This window comes from Coenobita brevimanus, chromosome 38 (assembly GCF_032717465.1).
Source record: "Coenobita brevimanus isolate Jiangsu-jjx chromosome 38, ASM3271746v2, whole genome shotgun sequence".
In the NCBI taxonomy this organism is placed as follows: Eukaryota; Metazoa; Arthropoda; class Malacostraca; order Decapoda; family Coenobitidae; genus Coenobita; species Coenobita brevimanus.
Genome location: NC_136991.1, coordinates 7,346,927 through 7,372,539, shown reverse-complemented (window position 1 = coordinate 7,372,539; position 25,613 = coordinate 7,346,927). Strand labels below are relative to the sequence as shown.

The window sequence follows — 25,613 nt, the reverse complement described above, 5'->3', positions numbered from 1 at the left end:
CAGAGCTGGTTTACCCCTGCCACATCATAACAGACTCATTCCCTTACCCGCACCTGACCTGATCAGCTGATCAGACCAAATGCAGGAGAATATCCCCTCAGGGCTGTCATCACTTATTCATTCACAATTTCTCTCCATGTATTTCTGTCATGCACAGCCACTCTTCATTGCTCAACAGACATCCCTCTCGCATTCAGCGCTCTCTTCACACTGTCCATCCATCCTATTCGTGGTCTTCCTCTCAGCCTTACACCTCTCACATCAGATCTAGTTATCTTTTTCACCAATCGCTCATTATCCATTCTCTCCATATGTCCAAACCATCGTAACACCCTCTGTTCAACTCTACCAGCCATCTCCCGACCATCTCCAGTTCTCCTTCGCACTTCATCATTCCGCACTCGATCCATACGCGTCACTCCACACATACTCCTCGGACATCTCATATCCATTACATTCAAACTTTTCCTCTCTGCTACACCCATATTCCATTTTTCAGCCCCATATAATGCAGTCGGTACCACAACACCCTCATACAGCTTTCTCTTTACATCCATTCTAAGCGAACGACATCTAAAAAACTTTTTTCATTCCTCCCAGCACCTTTCCTACTTCATTTATTCTAAACCTCACTTCTGCATCTATTCTTCCATCCACAGGAACATGTGACCCTAGATATTTAAAACACTCTACCTCCTCAAGCAACTCGCCTTTCAAAACTATATTCATCCCCCTACCATCTACCAACCTCGTACACTTCATCACTTTACTCTTATTCTCATTTACTTTCAATTTCCTCCTTCCACACACCCTTCCAAACTCCTCTACCAACTGTTTCAATCTCTCCTCTGAATCAGCCACCAGTGCAGTATCATCTGCAAACAGCAGCTGTTTCAGATTCCACTCTCCACCATCAACATTCACCAGATGCAGACCTCCACCTAAAACTCTTGCATTCACCTCCCTTACAACACCATCCATGTAAATATTAAACAACCAAGGCGACATCACACATCCCTGTCACAGCCCCACTCTCACGGGAAACCAATCACTCACAGCATTTCCCACTCTTACACACGCTCTACTATTTACATAAAAACTTTTCACCCCTTTTAGTAACTTACCATCAAGTCCATACAATCTTAAAACAGTCCATAAAGCCTCCCTATCAATTCTATCATACGCTTTCTCTAAATCCATAAATGCCAAAATCACATCCTTGCCTTTCGGTAAATACTTTTCACACACTTGTCTCACCGCAAACACCTGATCCATGCATCTCCTCCCTCTCCTAAAGCCACACTGCTCATCACCAATCACTCCCTCTGTACCCTCTCTAACTCTCATAATAAACACTCTACCATGCACCTTACCTACAACACTCAACAGACTTATACCCCTAAAGCTAGTACATTCATACTTATCACCCTTGCCTTTATACAACGGGACCACACAAGCACTTGCCCAGTCAACTGGCACCATACCTTTCACAAAGCACACATTCAACAATCTTACTAACCAGTCAACAATAGTCACTCCACCACCCTTCAGGCATTCCACAGCACACCCATCCATACGTGCAGAATAAAGTAAAAAAATGAGGTTTTCGGAGTGAAGGGGTTAACGGCTTCTTTCTCCAAGGTATCTTCATAAACCTCACAAAAACGTGCAGGTCCGGTGAAAAAGTAGCCTGTTCCATATTAGTTCCTGGGGGGTGAGGGAGCACGTGACTAGGCAATCGTAGTTCAGTAAAATGGAGTGCAGGAGAGTTACCTAACATTCCTAGTAGAAAATCCTCCACTTTATCACAACTATTCTAACCGTTGCGCTTAAAACACCACCGTCTCCACCCCGAGAACTTTTGAACGGTATAGCTAGGGAAAAAGAGATCGAGGCTTATATGCTTGATGCTGACTGGTGTAGCAAGATCTGAGTAGAGTGTGAGACGGTATAACGGAACTCTTGACTGCAGCTTTGCCATTAAGACGGTTTCCTATATCACCTGGCAGCTGCTGATTGTATTTAAGTTGTGATGGTAATCGAGGTAGTGTACAGCTTCTTCACTCCAATGACGAAATTTTTAGAGTATTCTAGCCACCGGATGATTTTTCTTTTCTTTTCTTTTCTTTTTTTTCTTTTGGCAGGAGAGACTTTCCAACTTAGTGGTGGTAGATATAACCTTCAAGCTCTTAGCTAATAGGGAGTCTCCTTTAATTGAATGAAGTCGTCTGGATACAGCAGGACGTCATTGGATAGGAGTTGATATTAGTATATCATCTGTTATCTAATACTGACTGCCTGGGCTTCATTGTAGTTCAGTCGGCAAAGAAGTTCTTCTTGTGATTTTGCTGAACGCAAGGGAAGGATTAAAATTTGCGACAGCATAGCGGTAACAATGTGGGACACTTGAGGCCTCTCATCTTGCACACTGAGGTCATTTTTATTAAGTTTTCTAGTGGGTTTTTAAGATAGGCAAGTCACCCAAACAGTTAATTATTAAAAAATTGTTTTGTTTTCATGTGTGTCAGTGATATTCAATCTAATCTTTACTTGCTAGATTGGTGTGTGAGTGAAGAGCGTATTTACAAGAAACCCCGTGCACAATTTAAGTTAAGAAGAGTTAAGCTCTATACCTATGGCACCTGTTCTAAGCCAGCGTGGTGAAGTACGGACAACAAAGAATACCGATTATGATGGTGGATATTGTCCCTAAGTGGATATCATGTTCTCCACAGAGGCTGCAGGTAGTGTACAGACACATAGCCTGCCTTCCTCATCATCACATCATCCTCATCTTCCACTGCGCATATTATGTTTCAGGAAGGAACTGCACTTAGAAGATCGTAAGGTCAACCCTACAAAAACGCTTCATAGTCAAGCAGTCTAGGTCAGTTGGCTAGGTCAGTAAGTAGGTTACTAGGCTGAGCTATAAATAGACTTCTTTGAAAATCAGATTAAAACCTTCAGTATGATAACTCATTTTTGGCACCTTCATAGGCCTTTACTCAGCTCAGGGAAAAGATCTTGTACTGAGAGGGTTAACGAAGAGTGCGTCTATCCTCTCCAGTTCGAAAAAATCTTTCAAAATAAAATCGCCGAGGGTAGCAACAGTAAAGCTAAGATGTCATTGTAGTGAAGGGGTTCATGGGGCTCTAAAGACAACACCTTCAACTGAAGAACGTTATTTACTGTATATTTTATTATTGATACTCCAGACGATTTTCATCAGCTTAGGAGAGCATCGTCCAACCTCGGAATTTGGTCTCCGGAGCTGAATGAAATCGATTGGAGATAGAAAGAATACAACACACACACACACACACACACACACACACACACACACACACACACACATACTGCAGTTCACAAGCCCATCTAGAAGACCATCAAGTGTTACGCAGCCATTGTTTCCCCTTCACTGCCGGCCAGTTTCTGTCACTGCGCTTGCCTGAACAGTGACAAGTGAAGCACAAAACACACACACACACACACACACACACACACACACACACACACACACACACACACACGTTACCACCCCGAAGAATGTAATGTATACGTGTGTGTGTGTGTGTGTGTGTGTGTGTGTGTGTGTGTGTGTTTGGTATGGCTTGTGTCTGTTTCTGCTTGTATATTTGCTATGCGTGTGGTGATGAGAGTTGTATAAGTGAACAAAGTCATTACAACTTACTGCTGTTAGGTGGCATTGGTATTCCCGTTTCTCCGGGGATATCCGTTACTCTTCCAGTAGCTTACTGTAGTTTTAACTTCTCTTCCTTCTCATAGGCCCTTACGTACAGTACAAAATTATATCGCAGGAAGACTATTTGATAAGGGACTTAAAAATCAGTTTCAATAAATACTCTCAGCCCGGATTATTTCAGTTTCCTGTTTCCTATTTCGAGACTGTAGGATATGTATGTAATGAAAATATTTCTTACCATTATCTCCGAAGTTTTTTAAAGCTTTGAACCAAGGTCTTTTAATTTTCATTGCACTTACTGAGCATTTTTATAAACGTTCAATACAAATAATCCTCGTGACTTTCTCAATCAGGTATTTCAACACACTGAAAATTCCAGTTTTTTCCCCTTGATTCTGACCAAGATACCTCAGTATATAAGCTATATATTTGGAGAATCTGGGTCATGTTAGCAAAGAAAACCTTTCGTCTACAGTGTTGCCTGACGTCATGTCCTGTGAGGGAAGATCTCGACAGAAGGGTCTCCAAACGTTATATGTTCCTTCTCAGTGTCGACCCTACACCACACTCACATCCATTTACACAATACCGGCAGCTGTAAAGTACCCGTCTCGTACCCCATGCAACCATAACATAATCGCGACCGGTTTGGTCCACAGGATGGTGAGTTTAGGACTAAAACGATGCCAAGGTTAGAACCCAAGGATGTTAGGATTAGAAATGAAGAATGCTGATATTAACTCCTTCACCGGAGAGGTCTCTTCGTAGCGGTAGCTCAGTAAAAGCTTGTGATGTTGGGACAAAATACATTTTTCTGAACAAGATACATAATTCAGAGCAAAATACATTATCTAGAACAAAATACATTACTCAGAGCAAAATACATCATCTAGAACAAAATACATTATTCAGAGCAAAATACATTATCCAGAGCAACATACTTTATGGAGAGTAAATTTCATTAGCAATAGCAAAATACAGTAGCCAGAACAAAATACATTATTCAGAGCAAAATACATATACTAGAACAAAATGCATTATCCGCAGCATAATACATCGACCAAAACAAAATGCCTTACCTCCTTCAACATGATGCACTAACCACAGCAACATACATTGCTCAGAACAAAACATAATAGCCAGAGCATAATACCTATACACTAACCGTAACAAAATATATTAGCCAGAACAAAATATAAAGTACTTGTCCGCAGGCTGAAGGGGTTAAGTGAGATTCTCTCCAAGTTAGAGGGATATGGCTTATGTGTTGTCAGCAGGTCACGCATCTGTTGACTTGTTGTATATGTCTGTCTGTGCGTATCTATGTCTGTTTGTGTTTATAACTTGCGAATTGGGACATCTACGACTCATTCCTAGTTCAGTAAAATCGCCTGGCTTTTGCCTGGATAAGCACACTAGAGATGTCCCCCCCATGAGAGAATTAATGGTGATAGTATTATAAAACTCTCCGATGTTAACTGGCATAGAATACTAGTGTTGTCCCGTCAGTGAGAGTTAATGGTGGAAGTATGAACATTCAGTCTCCTGAGCTTAGTCTCAACAAAATAAACATGTCTGATGCAACCTTGAATAGAATGCTAGTGTTGTCCCGCCCATGAAAGGGTTCACGATGACGGTATCAACATTCTCAGGCTCCTATACTAGCAGCTGAAGAGAACTGTCTACCGTTAGGTGGAAAAAAACACTAGAGAAGACTCGACCATGACAGAACTGGTACTTAAAAATCATCGTCCCTGACACCTTAGAAGGACTTGCCACCTAACCCATTAAGACCGTAGGGATCCTGGGCTAGGGTACATAATGCAAAAACGTTTGGTGAGAATAATCAGTTGCTCTTCCCTGAGCTGCATTTTGTTTCCCAATACACCCCAAGTATCCATTGAATTTAAACCCTTGTGTATGGGCCAAATCTGGTTGGAGCACCTTAACCTCCTCTATCACCAGCCTCACTCTTACCTTTAATCCATTTTCCTCTCTTATTGTGGAGTTTGCAGACTGTCACGTTTTGCTCATCTTGTCAATCTCTGTTGTTGTTTTTTTTTCTTGTTTGTCACCTCGGTTACTTTTTCAACTACCTCAGGTTATGGTTTATCTCTCCAATATCTTTTCTTTTTGTTATCTCATACGATACTTTGTTTCCTTTTTTTTTTTAATTGCTTTTTTTTCTGTAATTTATGTGTATCTGGATATTTTCTCCAACCTCAGACGCTTCTCTAATCACTTCAGGCTGTGATCTGCTTCACTGTTTGTTTTTCTGGCAACTCATCGCTTTTCCTATCATTCCAGTGATTTTTCTATATTCTTTAGTACAACTTAGAATCCTCATTATCTTTTCTGTCTTTCTTTTTTTTTTTTTTTTCTATCGTTCGGGATTGCTGTATCACAGTAGTCACATATCTATCAATATATTTGGTTGTCTGTCTGATGCCAGATTTCTGTTTCCAGCACTCATTTTCTATCCTTTTGTCAATATTCTGCCACTTCTGTTGCTTTTTTGTTTCCCTGTTTAATTTTTCCGTCACTCCATTCCTTCTCTATCTCACCATTCACTCGTTTCGTCACTACAAAGATAACTTTCACAGATCCTTAAACAACAGAACGTATTTTTCCCCTACTAAGTCTCACGTCATTCTTTTTAAGTACCACAAATATCATTCTTTTCTTCTGACCCACTCAGCTGAAGAAAATCGTCTGGCGTTAGCATGGGTAGAGTACTTTTGTAGAGTTGCCCAGACCATGAATGAGTTTAAGGACTTTGCATTTTAACTTCATACAAGAATATAATTATACTCTTCACTATAAAGTCAAAATTTTCGTCTGATAAAAAAATAGCAATAGACTTCAGTAAGGAGTTAAAAATTACAATAAAAAAAAAAGACATATTTACGAAAGTAGGAACAGTGGGTAAAACCGTAGAAGAAATAGCAATAAGAGGAGATTAAAAATAAGAACAGTAACATAAGGGGAAGAAGGGAAGAAGAAGGGAAAAGCGAAAAAGATAAAGGGGACAGAGAAGAGAAACATAATAAAATGAAACCGCGAAAAGTGGGGAGAAAGCAAAAAAAATAAAGTTCAGAGAGAGAGAGAGAGAGAGAGAGAGAGAGAGAGAGGAACCTTCACTGTAAGAAGTCCAACGAACAACTGCCATCAAGCAATACTGCACTTTTCCTCCGCACCTACCTAGATCCCTGCCTCCCTCCCTCCCTTCTTATTTTATGCCTCCCTGTCTTCCTCCCCCTCCACCTCCTCCGTCATCATCAACATCATCACTCCCCTTCCCCTCTGCCTCCTCCTCATCTTTCTCCTTTACCTCCTTCTTCGCTTGCTTCACTTCATGTCCTCCTTTATCACCCCTTCCTCTTTGTTTCTCTGCCTCGTTATATCCCTTCTCTTCCTCCTCACCCTCTTCCATCTCTCTCTCTCTCTCTCTCTCTCTCTCTCTCTCTCTCTCTCTCTCTCTCTCACACACACACACACACACACACACACACACACACACACCGCTCGCTGGTGCAGTGGTAACGTTCTCGCTTGCCAGCTGGTGGACGGGAGTTCGCGCCTCGCTCAGGTTGCGAAAAGTTTCACTGACGAAGTGGGTGGTAACTGTCACCCTTGAGCAAGGGGACGGGTGTGTGCGTGTGTGAAGGTCACAGCCTTGCTCTTAGATCGGACTACATGAGCTCTCAGCTCCCTTCCAGGAGGGTAAAAGCTGACGATCACGACCATCAAGTGATCCTGACCGACCCGGTGAATTACACACACACACACACACACACACACACACAAAGAGGCTCAATACTTATCAACTATACGAGCATCATTAAGGCACACAGTTTTTCCTGCCTGAGTCTTACCATGCAATACGACTTGCTGTAATATGTTTACGTCCAGGTCCCTAATTTGGCCACTAGATGAACAAGGACAAGCGGAAAACAAATTTAAGACTTACCGGCCCGGGAATCGAACTGGCAATCTTTCAGTTATGAGTTGGAGGGGCTAATCCATGTACCAGCGCTCTCCCCCCCCCCCCACTTAGTCATTGTTCTTGCTCTGCCTTAGTAATCATGAAGCTCAACGTCCAATGGTTAGAACGTTCATCTCAAAACTAGAAGAACCCGAGTTATATTTTCAAGTGGGTCAGACTCTTGAGGATTTATTTTTTCTTTATCCTTGTTCACCCATGAGTAGGCCGACAATTGAGGACCTGGCTGTTGCATTGATTATTGCAGGTCGTATTCAAAGAGGTCTCTGACTACAAAATATCGTCAGTCTTAATGACTCATTCAGTCAATGTACGTTACATTTCGAGGCGCTGTGCAATCTGGGTAAAGCAGCTGCAGCGTCCACCCGGGAGCCAAACCTACTGCACGTTGCTGTAAACAAGTCCCTGGTCCGACCCTAGTGAAGCGTTGTCTATCACAATGGGACGCCGGATCCCTGTACAATATATGTGACTATACTGTACCTGTAGGACTCCTGCAGAAGCAGTTACTTACCTGTGGTCGACTGGTCCGTTCGGCTAGACAGACCAGGACTAAACAACAGCAGCAGCAGCTTTAGTTCTAAACTTTCTGCCTTGCATCACTGATTTATTTACTAAGCAAAAAGTGGAGTTTTAATAGTTTTAGTTTGAGGACTCAAGAGACTCTATTCGGGCATTTTAATGATCTTTTTTACCTGTCATATGAAATTCCCCTCAGGTATTTCGGTCTTGCGACATGCTATTTATTTTATTTATTTATTTATTTTACTTATTTTTGCTGTAACGGTTATAGCCAGAGGGTATGGAGGGTTGGGGAGAGAGCTTTGTTCTTCCTTATTATATTCTTGTTCTCATGTGACTTGGGTGTAAGTAATATTAGTTATTATGCTGGACCGCCTCCGGGAGACCTTGGTCTCACTCTCTCTCCTCCCCTCTCCGTCTGACTTTTCTCGTTCTCTCCCCCTCCCCTCCCCCATTTTCACCTTCCCTTCCACACTCACGTTCCACTTTCCTATGGAACAGATTAAACACTCTCTATCATTTTCGTTGCTCATTTTCCCACATTCATCCCCAAGGCACAAGGGACTCGGTATAGGTAAAAAAAAAAGCATTTTCCGCTACATTTAACCATTTAGAAGATATTCAGTACATTTTGCAATAATGAGAGCAACAGTTGGCCAGTAATCCTTCTACATGTCCGAAATTCCAAACTAAAGATGCTATATACCAACCCTTCACACCCGATGCAATATTACTGTTTATTTCAGCAAGATCTCGTCAAGTATTTTTAGCAGATTAGAGGCATTGTAAAAGAATAAGGAATTTGAGCATAACTCTACAATATATCATTTTAGAAGGATATTACTTTCGTGTTGCAAGAGCTACGGTAATGAAAGCACATAGTAGTTATTTACAAAGTTTATTACGGTGCTAATTCTATACATTAACTACAAGAATTCTCTATATGTACGTATACAATATGTTTATACTCGTATGTATGTATAGTCTGTATACATAAGTATGTATTTATGTATGCGTGGATACATACATGTATGTATACATGTATTTATGTGCAACCGTATTTATTTTGGCTCTTCTTGTAGTTAAAATACCAGTCTAAAATTACAGTTATTCATGTACAGCATTAGAATTGTCTATTTCTTATAACGTAAATTACTTAAAATTACCGTATCATGGCTATAATTCAGTTATTACTTATTCTAAATGCAACGAGACAGCGGTGTGGACGGTTGACTGTTTTCAGTCCGATCAGTAAACTCTTAACTAAGGTGACGTCTTTCATACCGCTGTTTGTTCTCGCTACGGCCAGACGATTTTATTCAAGCCTTCGAACTTGAGGTGGACGTATGGCTTTAATTACTCCTTGTACTACTAGGGTGCTCTTATAAGCTGAATATAATCATCTGCACGTTAGCTAGAATAAAGAGTGAAGGACGTCCTTAGGCTGAAGTAGTGTATCCCTTCAGCACTATGATTTGCGAACTCTATTTTTGTTATCACCAGACGGTATTTTTCTGCTTAAGATTAGCTTTTCGAACAAGAGGGGCTAGAATTGTCTTCCATAGCTTCTCGTTTACCATGGTGGAGATTTTTTTTTTTTTTTTAACATATCCATATTGCTGAACCAAACTGGGAATCTGTTCTTGTTCGTCCTTTGTTCTCCTGTGTTCGTTTACTCAATGAGTTCCTCGCTTGGGCTGGTGGTTCAGTTGTCTTTCTTGTAGGATGAAGTTATACAGTAAATATCTTCTCTCTTTCTGCCCCTCCCTCTCCTCCTTTAGCCATCCCACTTGTCCTATCCACCTCTCTTCTTCCTCACCGACCCAGTCCACCTCGTCCTACTTCTCCTTAACCTCATCCTACCCACCTCAATTACTGCCATCCGGCTTTACCCCACGTCACCCCATCCTACCTCCCCCACCCACTACTAACTCACTCTTTCCCCTTCCGAATCACTTTCACGTCACTTCACTCAATCCAACCTATCACCACCCAACACAGCCTCACCCCATTTCACCCTACGCCACCTCACTCAACCTCATCCCGGCTCAACTCCATCTAACCTATCTCCACTCAACACAAACTAATCCCACCTCACCCATCCCACCCCACCCCAAGCCGCCCTACCCTACCCAACACCTACCATACCTCACCTTCAGCCAGATGATCGGAAATACCTAAGGATCCCGGACGCTCATAGATTTGTCGGAGTATTTTTTTTGTGGCGACTTCCTGAGAAACGGGGATAATTCAGTGGAGAGATTGCAGCATCTGAGAAACAGCTGTGCCAATTACGCCCCCATGTATATAATTTAACCCATTCAGCCAGAGAGCACCAAATATATCCTTATCTCCAAGCTTTTTTTTATTTAACCCAAGAAGGACCTCTGTTAGTTAAGGAGTAGGCAAAGTCTTTATCTAAACCACCAACCTGAAAATTCTCTCCCAAACTGAAATATGTAATCTGAATACTAAAAGTGAAATGGAAAAAAATAAAACACGTCGCCTGATTGAATGGGTTAAATAAAGAAAAAGAAAGTATTTATAGTTGGATGAAACACTACCCACGTTGTTACCAATTTCTTCAAGGATTTTCGTCCTTTTAGAATATCACAGTGCATCTTAGAGAACGCTGGAGGTGGGGAGGGTAAGGGAAGGATGGGTACAGTTGCGGTTTATAACCCTGGGGTCCCAAATTACTGAGGTGAGACATCGTAACTTTCAACCCGCGTCAATGTAGAGATTGGCTTTGATGTCATAAGGTTTTGATATCGTTTTGAGACTGTAAAGGAACTACTGAGCGCAGCTGTACACTGGGCATGAGCCTGCAATATACATGTGTTGCTTCTGCTTTGAAAGAGTGTTCTTTTTGCCACCGTCACACACATTTGACTCAGGCACGCAATGTTTAAATTTTTAACCTCTTCATTTCATTTTGTTTTTAACCGGCCTACCAGCCGACTACTTTTCAACGGAGATAGCTGAAGATATACTGGTATGCAACCCTCCAGCTTTGTCTTCCCTAAGCTGAATGAAATCGCTGGAGATAAAGCAAATGAAATAGAGATGGTCGTCCTCGTACTAAAGGTATTGGCTACAACTGCTTAACTATTTATCTGTCAAATGCCAACTGTACAAACGCATACATTTAAACAGTAAAACGCATTCATCTAAGTGTCAATAAATGTTTACGTTATTAACTGCAGATTCACGGAACATCTTGGCAAACACCTGCGTTGAATGTGATATTGAATTAATGCCAGATACTCGTCTGGACCAGAAGCACCGCGAAATGTTCATAAACATTTCTTTCATAATCAGTAATCAGATAAAACATTAACCCAAATTACGCCCTCTCACCAAATTGGCCAATTTTTTGTTGTCTTTTTACAAACAGCCTCGTGAAACCACTTGGATCTGTTAGAGTTGTTAAGTTTTTCTTCTTTTAGATTCATTGCTCCGGACTGCAGCGTGAGGGAGGAACAATCACGAGGACTATGTCATCGTGTTATGGACCCTGACGTATAATACGACTCAGACGAGTAATCGTTCTGGAAGACTCCATATCGAAATTTGGTCATTACACTAATCTATGTGTGATTGGTGCAGACGCGTCTTGCTACAAATTAATCAGTGAAATAAGGAGGAAGCTCTTTTCAAAATGACAGAACAATATTGTCCAGTTTGTTTACATGTACTCGAGAATAGATAACCAATTTCGTGTATGTTAAAGTTCAGGTAGAGTACCATGTTTTTGTCGTTGATGCTTCCAAACAGTTTAGATCGATTATGAAAATTAATCTTGCCACACTCATCCCCAGTGGATGTGTCACCTTAAAAAAAAAAAAAAAAAAAAAAAATAGCTTTTCCCAGTACTACAGCTGGTTTTCCAATCCAGCTAACAGCTGTATAGAGAAGTGGTATTCACCTAGAGCACAGAAAGAACGAAAAGAAAATACTGTATTACTGTACGTGCCTCGCCCTTACGTGGGGCTTTCCACGAACCCACCACGGAAAACCCTCTCCCGTCCCACCCTACCTGGCCTTGTCCCACGTAACTGCATTTACTGATGGGCTCACTCTTCCCCATCCTGTCTCCCCCCATCCACTCCTCTCACCCTCATTCTTACCCTCTCCACTCCATTCCACAGCCTCCACCCATCTTTATTCAGTCTCGTCTTCTCTTCCTGTACCTTCTTTTCCCAGTATCTTGTCATTCTCGTTGCCCATCTGTGCTATTCCCTATTTTCTTCCCGCCCACTCTACTATACAGTGTTATCTCCCTTATGCTCCCTTCCCTTCCACTTCTTCCCACCACATCTGTTCCCTATTTATCCCACCCTTCTTACATCACGTCCAGTTTGAATTCTACACACCTTCCTCTCCATATTGCTACCTACAGAGATGGTTCAGTGATACTGGGCTGGATTGGTGTTGCTCTGATGCCTTCGGCAATTCTGATCATTCTAGGGCGCTAAAAATGCAGGACGACAAGCGTGATTATGCAGGGATGTTTCACCCCTGCAGTTTGCCCACGTGTTGGCTATCATGTGTGCGGCCTTCTCCCCGATCATGATGGAGGGGGCGTTGGTGTTGCCGGACGTCACCAGAGGCATTATGGACGCGTCAGCCACTCGCAGGCCACTCACACCGTACACGCTGTAAGCATACATATGAGTTAAAAACTAACACATAATAAGCTGATAGCAAGATAACGTTTTTCACATAATTTTTTATTCATATTGATCCTGAAACGTGGATGGCGTTATAGTTATTGACTTTAGACGGGCCAACCTCCCTTTCATTCAAACCAGTTCAGACCACCTACCATCTCCATTCTCAACAACAACCTTAACAGGAAAAGGCATCCTTAAACACCGTATCCCAGCGGTCCTTCATGTGGCCAATGACTGTTCAAAGAGAGCGTCTCAAAGGCATAAAGCACTGCTTAAGTCATTATCATCCTAATGCAGCTCAGTTATTTCAGTGGAGTGCGTAAGATCCAGAAGCTGAAAGACTGAAAATCCGTATAATGTCTGGCAAACGAAATGGGCTAAGCATGCAATTAATCATCATCAAATCCAGAATTATAGCCCACAAGCTGTCTTCTCACTTGAAAACGGAAGTCGGGTTGAGTTATTCTGCTGACTTGTTACACTTTATACTTTTCAAAGAGTACAAAAACAATCATTCCAAGTAGTTTTAATATGTTGCCTTGTTTATAGCACCTTTTATTCTTGGCTCTGCTTTGATTCTCCGACTGGCACTGCTACAAAATGAATGCGCAAGGTCAAGGTCAGCTAGTTGTATACTGCTGATTCATTATCGTTTCTCTCTCTCTCGTTTCTCTCTCTCTCTCTCTCTCTCTCTCTCTCTCCGTGTGTGTGTGTGTGTGTGTGTGTGTGTGTGTGTGTGTGTGTGTGTGTGTGTGTGTGTGTGTGTGTGTGTGTGTGTGTGTGTGTGTGTGTGTGTGTGTGTGTGTGTGTGTGTGTGTGTGTGTGTGTGTGTGTGTGTGTGTGTGTGTGAGAGAGAGAGAGAGTGTACAGAGAGCACGCATACCACAGCTTATTTGCCCCTCATTCTCAAACATCCTTCACAGCTCCCACCCTCAACCTTTGGGGATTTCCTGAATAGTTCTACTTCCTGCTTTCATTTTTTCCCTCTCTGTCTCTTACTTTTTTCTGGTTTTAATACAAGGAAAAGTCGTATGTAAACTTCCGTTCCATCTAGTTTTACTCGCAGCTACACAGGGACTACATGTGAACAGTTCCTCGCCCCAACCCTATCGTCATCATAAAAGATGAGACAGAGTGGTTATCAGAAGCAAATAAAAAAGTGTAAATAGGAAGTAGCAAAATTAATAGCCCGCCCAGTGAAATCGGCAATACACAGTGTACTCATTATTCCGACCTTTAAAATCAGAGTTCCACATTACAAGCAAAGCAATTTGCACAGCCTAAACTAACACTACTGTCGAGTAAATATAACCATAAGATTGTTTATGATGCAAATATAATCGTTTTTCAGATCTGTTACTTAAATATTGCTGTTATCAAACCTGACTTATGTTGCAGAACAGACTTATCTTAGGGTCTTGAATCTTATATTATTGAGTATCATCTTCACAATAAATATAATTCTTCGGGAGAGTAACAGACCAGAACCAAGGATGTACATTAAAAACCATCACTAATCACAAATGTATCCATCAGTTGCACCTAGTCCATACAGCCATTCACTCCCTCTCGGCCAAATTATCTTGAAAACAGGCCCAGCTATTTCTCATGAATTTCATTGGAATCTATATACCTTCTTCAGAGAGGTTTGATGACAGACAAAATGGCAGTATCTGAGATCTGATTACTGACAGACACTCAGCGTGGTCAACTTTATCAGTACGCCTAGTTTCATCAAAATCCACCCTGCTGTAATGAAAGAGTTTGATATTTAGACAACAGGCGATAACCTACCCACCTGAGAGTATGATCGACCACAGCTAGGGGGTCAGAACGGGGCCCCATCTTGCAGGATCCCACAGGATGGTAGTTGGTGGATGCAAGTGCCCGCGCAAAGCACGCCCAGTACGGGTCACTACCCCACTCTGTATGCTCGCAGCCGGGAAGAACCTGGGAGAGGGAACCAGAGAGATTATAAATTAAAAAGAGTTAACAATAATAATAATAATAATAATAATAGTTTTATTTCGTCAATAAAGGCATAGCCAATAGTATTTATAATACACGGTTATTACTGTCGTGGTGTCTTATATAAGTAAACTGATATTATATTGTTCTTGAAGTATCAGTAATAATTTGCATATTGTGTTACAGTTTTATATATATATATATATATATATATATATATATATATATATATATATATATATATATATATATATATATATATATATATATTTGTGGTAGGTGGGGGCGCTTACCATCCACTCACTCAATGTAGTGCTGCTCTCGGGTGTCTACCCTGTCCTCTCCTCCATCCTTCTTTCCTTCCATCTTCTTCTTTATTTCTTTCCTTCATTCTTTCCTCATCCTTCTGCCTACGGGTGACTTTACACTACCTCTTCTGTCTTTCATTCCTTCATTCTTTCCTCTTCCTTCTGCCTGTGGGTGACTCTACTCTGAATGACAAGCCAATTGGTTTCCTGTACACCAGGAAACCATTTACTACGCTGGGTGGTAACCATAAAACCAAATTCTGGCGCCTGGTGGTTTAGTGGGTAATTATTGTGCTTCAATCGGATTGAGCCGGTGAAGGTTTATATCCAAGGGTTGGTTGGGGTTTATTGCTCACGTAATGCCACTCAGGGATGAGAGGTTGGTCACTCGTCTTAAATGTCAGGACCAATTGCCTAGCCCCGGGCTCCTACGCTCCTCATGGGGCAACGTAGGATTGGATGATGGATGGATATATATATATATATATATATAACATGGCAGTCATATGCCTTTATGCAAGTACATTTTACCACTTGCTGAGGTAGTTCTCAGACAGTGGTTACGTTCCTATGCAGCACGTTCTTCCATTCCTAATACATTGCGCCGCTCATATAGACGCAACTATGTCGAACTGCAGTAATAATGCTGTTGGTAGACTGCTCTATTCTACACTTCAAGCTATATACAGAATTCCGCCTTATCACATCTAGGCATTTGATATTATGGGTGACAAAGGCCATGGACGAGCTCGTCCATCTTGGTAGCTTAAGCATCCTTTTCAGTACGTCATCTTGACACACCCTGATTTTAATGATGGTAGATGCTTTATATCCATACCACAGTCAGTTACAATATACTGAGTAACAATAACTCCTGAAAAGTTCTAGTTTAACCTCTTGGGTACAGAAAGAGAATTTCCTTAATACTGTGTTGTCAACTGCCGTAAGCTTCCTATTTGGTTCAATATGTCACAGTCATCTTTCCTGTCTTCTGTTATGATGTGACCTAGTTAGGTAAAACTATTTGTAAAGTTTAATGCACGCCCATTAACCCATGCAGATCTTATATAGGTTACCTTGGAATTTTTGGGAGGTACTACTATACATTCAGTTTTTGTTGTATTGTAAATGATATCATGACTGACTGCATACGCCTGGCAGGCATCTATAAGTATTTGCAGCGCATCAGCTGTAGGGGCCATAAGCACCATGTCATCTGCATAACTTAAGGAGTTAATGCATTTATCATATATGTGAAGCCTATCCTCAAGTTACTCAGAGTAATACTAAGCTGAACAGCACATATACTGTACAGGTGGGGAGACAGTAGCCCACCTTGTCTAATGCCATTGACTGCTTTGAAGCCACAAGACCAGGAGTTACCCCATTTAACAATGAACTCCTGCATTGTGTACCAATGCACCAGAAAGTTTGTAAGATATTCTGGAGCACTTCCTTCATGCAGTTTATTAAAGAGTTTTCAGTAATTAACTCTGTCAAATGCTTTACTAGAATCTAGAAAACAGAGATAGACTGAGGATCCTCATTTTGTGTAGTAGTCAATCATGTGTTTAATAGTTCAAATACACATTTCAGTGTTGTGCTCTACTTTGTAGCTAAACTGATTATCTACAGAGTACAGATAGGCCTCTATCTGTGTAGCTTGGCTAATTCAATTATCTTTGACAATATGATAGCAATTGCTATTGGTCTGTAGTTGGAACAGCTTAAAGGATCTTTAACTTTACTCTTCAACAGTGGAACAATGAACTGTAGAGAGACAGAATTAAGCATTACTGAAAGCGCTGGAAATTGTCGCCATTAGCTTCTTCAGTCCAATGACGTCCTTATTATATTTTAAGTACCTCAGGATGCTATTGTTCAGTAATGGGTTTTTACAATTCGAAAACTCACCTCGTCATGGATTTTGGCTCCGAGTCCGTCTCTCAGGGCCGTAGTGTTGGCTATGGTTATGGCGAACTTAATACCTGGTGGAGAGTGAAGTAGTTTGCTATGGTGATTTTCATAAAGAGAAAGATGTTAAAAACTGAAATATGATGGCACAAGATTATCCATGCTATATACAGATCAGCTTAAGGAAACATGTTTATCGTAAAAATTGACTAACCCTGTCATGGTCCGTCTTCTTTCGCATTTTATTGAAGCTAATCCCCGACGCCATTTTTCAGCTAAGCCTAAGTTATAGGAGTTATAATGTTAATACCTAGTATTCCGTTCCAGGAAATGGAAGAAGAAATATTCAGCTAAGTGAGCTATCAGTCCACAAGGAGTAGATTGTGGCACCAGTCGAACAGGACAGTGCTCCCAAGGAGGATGGAAAGCTGATGATAGGAAGAGCTGGAGCTCTCGTTTCATCAGCCGCTAGGACTTTCCGACCATCCCCCTTTGCAGAACTTCTTCAGTGTTTCAGTAACATTAGGAGTAGCCACCATACTCATCTATGCAGTTTCATTTATTTGTTTACACCAGACTACAAGCGCACTGCACACCACAATTTCGTCTAAAAATATATTTATAAAAATGGCGATGGGGGGAGGTTGGGGAAGACCATAAATGCCTCAGTCATCAGACCCTCTCCTGGTGACAACCAAGGATGTACTAACTATTCATTTCTGCAACATTCTTGGCCATTCCTTCAATTTTCTCTGTTGAACACCACCTTTCCTCGTCTAAACCTCACTTAATCCTTACTGAGCCTCAGGAATCTGAATGATAACAAACCCTTCAGTGTATTCTCTTACTTAATGCTCACTTCAAGCCGAACGTGGCTGTTGTGTATAAGTACGCAACACCATATCTTGCTTTCGCGTTCCTGAACTTGAATTCTCTGAATTCTCTACACTCAGGTTCAGCTATCCTGTCATTCTCTGACTAAATATAGCTCTGCTGTTTCTTGTTCCCAGATACTACAGACTATGAAAAATACAATGGTTGTCTTATTTCTAGGATGGAACACATCATATTAGTTTCTACTGTCTCTGAAATCTCCAAATTTCACGATTACAATGTTCACCACCACCTTTAGCTCTCCCCTCCATTCACTGATCCACCTGGTGAACAAGCCTACATCTTATCTATTCTTAACAAACTAGTGCGGCAAGTATTGCATAGTATCCGTATCCCTGACCGCCTTGGAGAAGGATCCAACATGCATGACCTTTTCTTTAAAGCTAATCCATCAGCTTTCTCTGTTAATCTTTTGTCTCTGTTGGATTTCTCCAATCACAACATTATCACTTTAACCTTTCCTTTCACCCCAGTAAGGTCTGCGGACCCTTCCCAAAAAGCAGCAAATGAAGCACTTTGGAGCTGCTGACTGGGAGGCCCTCCAACAGTTCTTCTTCAATTTTCCCTGGAGTGATTACTGTTTCCATGGCCGACAACCATCTGAGTGTGCCTAACACATTATGAAGATTATTTTCCTGGGCATGGAACTATACATTCATTTCTCCTACCCTTTGACTAATGGGAAAAAAAAATGGCCTAATCATTCTTGTTCTAATGGAGGGCCGCGCCCTCCAAAGTAGTGTTAAGAGGGAGAAAAAAATAATATGTATCATGTATTAAATGAATGGAAAGCAATTTGCATGTATAAAGTACTGCATGAATAAATGACAAATTTACTTAATAGTATTTCTCTCTTTTTACATAATCTAGTATAATTTCTATGTAGTTGTTATCATTCTTATATAGAAAGGGAGGGGTAGGGGTGACGGTACACCAGGATTCATTTGCCAGTACATCAAAGTGCCGTGACAAACTGGTTAGGGAGAAGTCCTGCAGTGAGCTAGACTTCGAGTGTAATATATTCAGCACAGTTTTCAGGGTGAGGAGGGGGCGTTGTCGATAATCTTGCCCCGGGCTTGGTGTTGGCTGTCGGCGACCCTGAGAACAGGAGGCGAACACAATAACCACCGAGCCACGATTACCTATCCTCACCTTTAATTATGGTTTTAATGAGGTCGAGAGGCTAACCAGTGGGTCACAATATCCCCTCCTCACCTTTTATCATGGTGGCGACATCATCCTGATGTGAAAAGTAGTTAGGGTCGACAATAGGGGTCTCGAGTGGGTTCCTGGAGCGCAGGCGTATGGTGCCCCGGCTTTTGGGTCTGGTTACACACGGGTATATAGAGAAACCAGGTACACCCAGTACACGCCTGAAGTATGGCTTGAACACCTGTAGGATTGGAGACAATGAATATGATATTCTCGCTTCAGCGAGCCCGAAGATTCATTTTTTGCCACAAAGAGATTCGATTAACCTCCACACATACCAGTGAGCCAGACAACTTAGCCACGCCCTCCCACCCTTTACCTTAGGTGTTAACATATTACATTTTACTGTACATTCCTTTATTTTCAGTAATTTACGAATAACAAAAAAAAAAAAAAACACCAGTCACAAATATGAAAATCATATTATCCAATCGAAGGCCACAGTTAGGTGTAGTTTGTCAAGGAATATAATTACGTACCGGTATATAGCAAAGGGGAAATTGATAATCAGAGGAAATCCCATTAAAAAGAGGATTTAAAAAAAAAAGTAAAGAAATCAAGTGAGTACTGGTACAGTATTTTTAAAAAGGGATACCGGTATATGATACAATACAGAGTGGCAAAGACATTGTACTTACACACATCCTCCCTGAATCCGAAAGAGGCTCCCAGCGTGACTTAAAAAAGAAAAAAAAAAGTAAAAGGTAAAAAACGCAAAACGAAAACAAGGATGGGAAAACTGATGTATTTTGCACGGACTTACATCCTTCTTGAACCTGTAAGCTGCTCCAAGGGTGGCGCCGTGGTCGAGGGCGAGGGTGAGGGAGGAGAATATGTACTGGAGGTCAGGCCACAGTGGGTCACCTTCCTCTGACAGCGCCCACCCGATCGCGGCGAAGGCAGCGGCGACGGTGAATGGACCTGGGGAGACGAGAGTGATATAATATGAATCAAGAATATTGGTTGAAGTTATCAAGGATCCTATCAACTTCCAGGATAAACATGTCTCCAGAACACTTGACTATCACAACAAGTGGATTTGTTTTCGTCCTTGATGATATCTTGTTTGGCTTTACAATGTTTGGTAGCAAGATGAGTGAACACAAACTTAAATACAAGCATCTTATACCCAATTGACCTAAGAATAGCAGAGTTTATAAATGTAGACCTATATTGATTACAGTGATTCTGACAGTACAATGTGGTAATGCTGTTATAGAAATGAAAATAATAATAATAATAATAATAATAATAATAATAATACTGATGATGATAATAATAATAACATAATATTAATGTTAACAATAAAAACATCATCATCAACAACAACAACAACAACAACAACAACAGCATTAATAATAATAATAATAATAATAATAATAATAATAATAATAATGATAATAATAATAATAACAATATGCGACTGAGATATAGGGAAAATTACCAATTCGCCCCAGCAGCTTTTCCCTCAACATATACCCCTCCTCACCCTAATCCTTCCACAAGCTCTCTCTATATACTCCAGTTCTTCCCAGTGTCAGAATGTTTTGTATCTGTAAATCATCTACATTACCAACCCACCCAGTTCTGTATATCTCTACCTCTATTTCTCCCAGTACCTGCTTCCTTCCACAGTCTCCCTCTCCAGTACATCCAGAATCCCGTCTCTCCACCATTACTCAACGCACCCAATACCTTGCTTATGGTAGATGCAGAACAACAACACCAACCTCCCCGAAACACTGACCCTTCCCAATACCAATCCTTTCCAGTCCCTTTCTTCAAAAATTATCCCTTTCCTCCCCAATCACCCTCCCCCCTAAAAATAATAATAATAATAATGAGTCCTTAATCCACCCCTCCCTACCCGAATCCTTCCACTGTCGTTCGTAGCATGTCCAGTCTTATCAATCATTTCCAGTCCTATTCTTCTCTAACGGCTATTCCTCCCCGCCCCCATCCTTCCCCCTAGTACCCCAATACCCACCCCTCCCTTTTCGAATCCTTCCCCTGTCATACCAAAGCTCCCCAGTCCCCCAGTACCTTGCTTGTGATATATCAAATTCCCTAATAACCTCCCTTCTCCAGTACCCAGCCACCTTTCCTTAGTTCCAACTCATCGATCTAATGCTCACAAATATTAAAATTAATCAACTTTAGCCTTCTCTCCTTAATATCCACCCAGTTCCCCATCTTTCAAGTTTTATTGCACCAGTACTATATTTGTCTCTGGATGGAGTAATAATAGAAATATAAGGTTGGGCATTGGATGTTGGAGAATCCCAAATGGGAGAGAGCAGCGTTTGGAAACTTCCTATTCTGTTTTTAGCAGATGAAACTGTTTTGTTAAGCGAAGACGAAGGGGAACTACAATACTTGTTGAATGAGTTTGTGAGGACATGTAAAAAACGAAATCTAAAGGTGTATGTACAGTAGGGAAGAGTAAAGCTGTGGTCTTCGAGAGAAATGAAGTCACAGAATGGACAGTGAGGCTGGGTAGTGAGGAAATGGAAAATGTGAGTGCATTTAAGTACTTGGGTAGTGTGATAAGTAAGGATGAAAGTATAGAGGATGATGTTCATGAAAGAGTATAACAGGGAAGAAAGGTTGCTGGTTCATTGAAAGCAGTGATAAGAAATAGGGAAGTGAGCATGGAAGTAAAAAATTTGCTGCATGACAGTATTATGATCCCCACTCTAACGAAAGGAAGCAAAGCTTGGACCATGTTGAAAGGACACAAGTCATGTGTGAGTCCAGTGGAAATAAGTTATTTGAGAGGAGCATGTGGAGTCCCATGGGGAGGCAGACTGACAAATGAATAAGTGAAGGAGTGCTGTGGTACGGATGTTGATGTGATAGACAGCGTTAGGAAATACACTGAGGTGGTTTTGCCATGCAGAGAGGATAGAGTGAGAGACCAACCAGGAAAGTGTATATGAGGAGGTGGAGGGGGGAGAGGAAGAGGGAGAATGATGAGATGGAGGGATAGAGTAGAGAAGTATATGAGAGAGTGGGGTGTAAACTGGGGGGAGGGCAGCGAAGTGGCAGGGGGCAGGGCGACATGGAGGCGATTTGTTTGTGGTCACCCCGTAAGGGATTAAGGCATTTAGCCATAGATTGATATACTGTATTTACATGAAATAACATTCCCCTCTTCCTTAGTTCTCGTCTCTCCCACCTCTATTTCTTCTCCAGATTCCCCTAATATCCAGCTTCCCTTGCCCGATCTTTCATCACTTAAGCCCCCAATACATTACTTGTTTGGTATACTCTTCTACTGCTTTGAGTGATGGTGAGCACCCCAGTCCTTCTGTACCCCTGATATCCACCTTTCTTTATCCGAATCCTTTCCCTAGTATCCCCAGCATCCCTGATCTCCTCAGTACCTTGTCTCGTTGATGTATATTCCGACACTGAACTGGGCGAATAGTGATCGAAGAAGGTGTGTGAGGCTGAGGGCGGGGTGACGGTCCAGGTCAGACCGTGTAGGGTGATGTGGTCGTGGAAGTTCTCACCCACACCTTGTAGTTCGTGCAGGACTGGGATCTGGAGAAGAGAGGTGGGTCGAAAGAGAATAGAGAGTTAACAGAAGTAAAAGTCAGGGGTAAACATACTGGTTGGTATTAAAACCTAAAAATTTGAATGGAAATGAAAAATACTGCGATGGTAATGGGAAGTGATCTTGGAAGTTTTCTTCGACACCTCGTAGGCCGTACATGATTGGGATCTGGGGAGGAGAGGTGTGTGAGATAAAAGTGCTGATTTGTAGATGAAAATGGGAAGGAATGAGACAGACTGGGATGTGCAGAGAGAGATGTGGGTGGGAGAGGATAGGGAGTGCGAGCGAGGAAGGAGTGTGAGGCTGACGGCAGAGGTGGGTAATGTGATTGTGGAAATTCTTAGCCTCACCTATACTCAGTTTTTTTTTATCGAGGCGAAGATGCACTTGACAGATTGGTGATGATTGGCTGAATGCAACGTTGCTTCATGATCTCTTTATTATTATTTGACAACATATATCTGATGGGGAAATTTGGGTTAGTAAATGTTATTCGGACATGTTGCATTCAGCCAATCGTCACCAACCTATCAGGTGCATCTTCGCCTCAATAAAAAAAAAACTGGGTTGTATGGCGTGCAGGACTGGGATCAGAGAGAGAGAGAGAGAGAGAGAGAGAGAGAGAGAATACTGAATACATGACTGTGGTACCAAGCGAGATAGCACAGGAGTTTAGTGATTTCGTATGTGGATAAAACAGGGAAAAAAAAAAAAAAAAAAAAAAGGACTCAGAGCAATCTGTAAAAATTAGTAGTAATTGTTAATGCTGAAGAATAATAGAAAACAAAAAAAACAAAAAATGGTATGAATATGATCCTAAAAATTCTCACCCATGCTTCAATACGGGTACATGCTAAGGAGGAGAGGGGACTGAATTGGGTAAGGAGAGAGTAGAGGAGTTTGCATAACGAATAAAAAACAACGGCAGGTGTTTTCGTTTACAGAGAAAACAGAGAAAAAATATTTATAGCAGGAACCAGTGGTCGTGGAAATTCTCTCCCATACCTTGCACGTCATTCAGGACTGCGATGTACTGAGTGAGTGGAAAGCATGAGCATAAGTGGTAAATATATATATATATATATATATATATATATATATATATATATATATATATATATATATATATATGTGTGTGTGTGTGTGTGTGTGTGTGTGTGAGATAGAGAGAGAGAGAGACCAGGTGAGATCATGCACAGTGGTATGGTCGTAGAATTTTCACTCACTTCTTTGGTTCAGTGGTAATGGGTTAGAAGACATCACGGACCTAAAATTATTAGAACATCTTATGTTGCTCTGTAGTAAAGATAAACTAGCGAGTCTGGTGACTGCATTTGTAAGACCTTCGGAAAAATATGAATTAATCAGTGAAAAATCTAGCACTGTTTGGCAGCCTCCAAGAAAAAGCAACGCTTGACAACTCTTAGGCTCAGGGAAGAGACAAGTCACGTGAAATTTTATAAATGAGACGAAGGATACCTTTGATAGCCGCGCGTGCACCTGCAATAAATAAGGAAAAGGAAATAATTATTTTCGGTTGAGACGGAGAAGCAAACCTCAGGGGTCCCACCCTTTATAAACTGTGAGCCGGTAGAAATCTTGTACCATGGAAAATTCCGTGTGACTACATAAAAAGTATGGGGTTGCACTCAGGGAAGCAGCACCCCTTCCCCGCGTGGAGTGATTCCATCGGTGGTCCCACCCTGCCTACAACCTGGCTGGGGAGAACGTCTATCCGCATGTAAAATTTCATGTACCGAAGTTAAAAACTTCGTCAGGCCCCACAGGCACCTCCCAAGGGGATAAACTTTCGGGATCCCACTCTGCCCAAATCGTGGCCCTGTAGAGATCTACCTTTGTGCGAAGTTTCGTGTCCTTAGATAAAAAACAAAACAAAAAAGGCATTGTCCCCCGTGGGGTACGTCCCACCCCGTCCGTGGGGAGCGGTCGTCGTGGGCCCCACCTTGCCAAGTCGTGGCCGCGGTAAACACCTATAAATAAGCAACCCTTTGTGTCTCTAGGTTAAAAACTACTGCCGTGCATAATTGCTTTGCTGCGACCCCTGGGGCGACCCCCTGAAGGGCAACCTTTGGCGGGCCACCCTCCCTAAAACTTAGCCGGGATGAACATCTATCTATCTATCTATCTATAGCCCGACGCCCTAATCCCTCAAAGGGTGGCCACAGACAAAACGCCTCCAAGTCACTCTGTCACCCACCATTTGACTACCCTCCCCCCAACTCACCCCCCCCTCCCTCATATACCTCTCAACTCCATCCCTCCACCTCATCCTCGGTCTACCCCTCCCTCTCCCTCCCTCCACCTCACCTACATACACCCTCTTAATCAGTCTTTCATTCTCCATTCTCTCCACATGTCCAAACCACCTCAGTGTATTTCTCCTAATCTTCTCAACCACATCCACATCCACCCCACAACGTTCCTTCACTTCTTCATTCGTCAACCTGTCCCTCCACGTCACTCCACATGCTCCTCTCAAGTAACTCATTTCCACTGCTCTCACTCTTGACTTGTTCCCCTCTTGCAAGGTCCACGCCTCGCTTCCATACGTCAGGGTAGGGATCACAATACTATCATGCAGTGACTTCTTAACTTCCATACTCACCTCTCTATTTCTCATCACTGCTTTCAGTGTACCAACAACCTTCCTTCCCTGCTGTACCCTTTCACGTACTTCATCCCCCAAAGTTCCATCCTTACTCATCACACTACCCAAGTACTTGAATGCACTCACATTCTCCATATCCTCACCATCCAACCTCACTGCACACTCTGTGACTTCATTCCTCTCAAACACCATAACTTTACTTTTGTTTACATTAACTTTCAGCTT

General features: G+C 41.8%; 1 protein-coding gene across 1 annotated transcript in view; it reads right to left on the bottom strand.

The window, feature by feature from the left end:
- Window positions 1-12,694: 12,694 nt before the first annotated feature.
- The window catches only part of LOC145396495 (glucose dehydrogenase [FAD, quinone]-like), a 38,590-nt gene continuing 25,671 nt past the window's right edge, over window positions 12,695-25,613 (bottom strand). The window contains exons 8-13 of the mRNA XM_080269866.1: window positions 22,587-22,746; window positions 19,964-20,121; window positions 19,204-19,381; window positions 17,095-17,168; window positions 14,703-14,854; window positions 12,695-12,887 (exon numbers count right to left, since the gene is read on the bottom strand). Of these exons, the coding sequence (XP_080125992.1) occupies window positions 12,695-12,887; window positions 14,703-14,854; window positions 17,095-17,168; window positions 19,204-19,381; window positions 19,964-20,121; window positions 22,587-22,746 (915 nt within the window). The remainder of the gene's footprint in view (window positions 12,888-14,702; window positions 14,855-17,094; window positions 17,169-19,203; window positions 19,382-19,963; window positions 20,122-22,586; window positions 22,747-25,613) is intronic.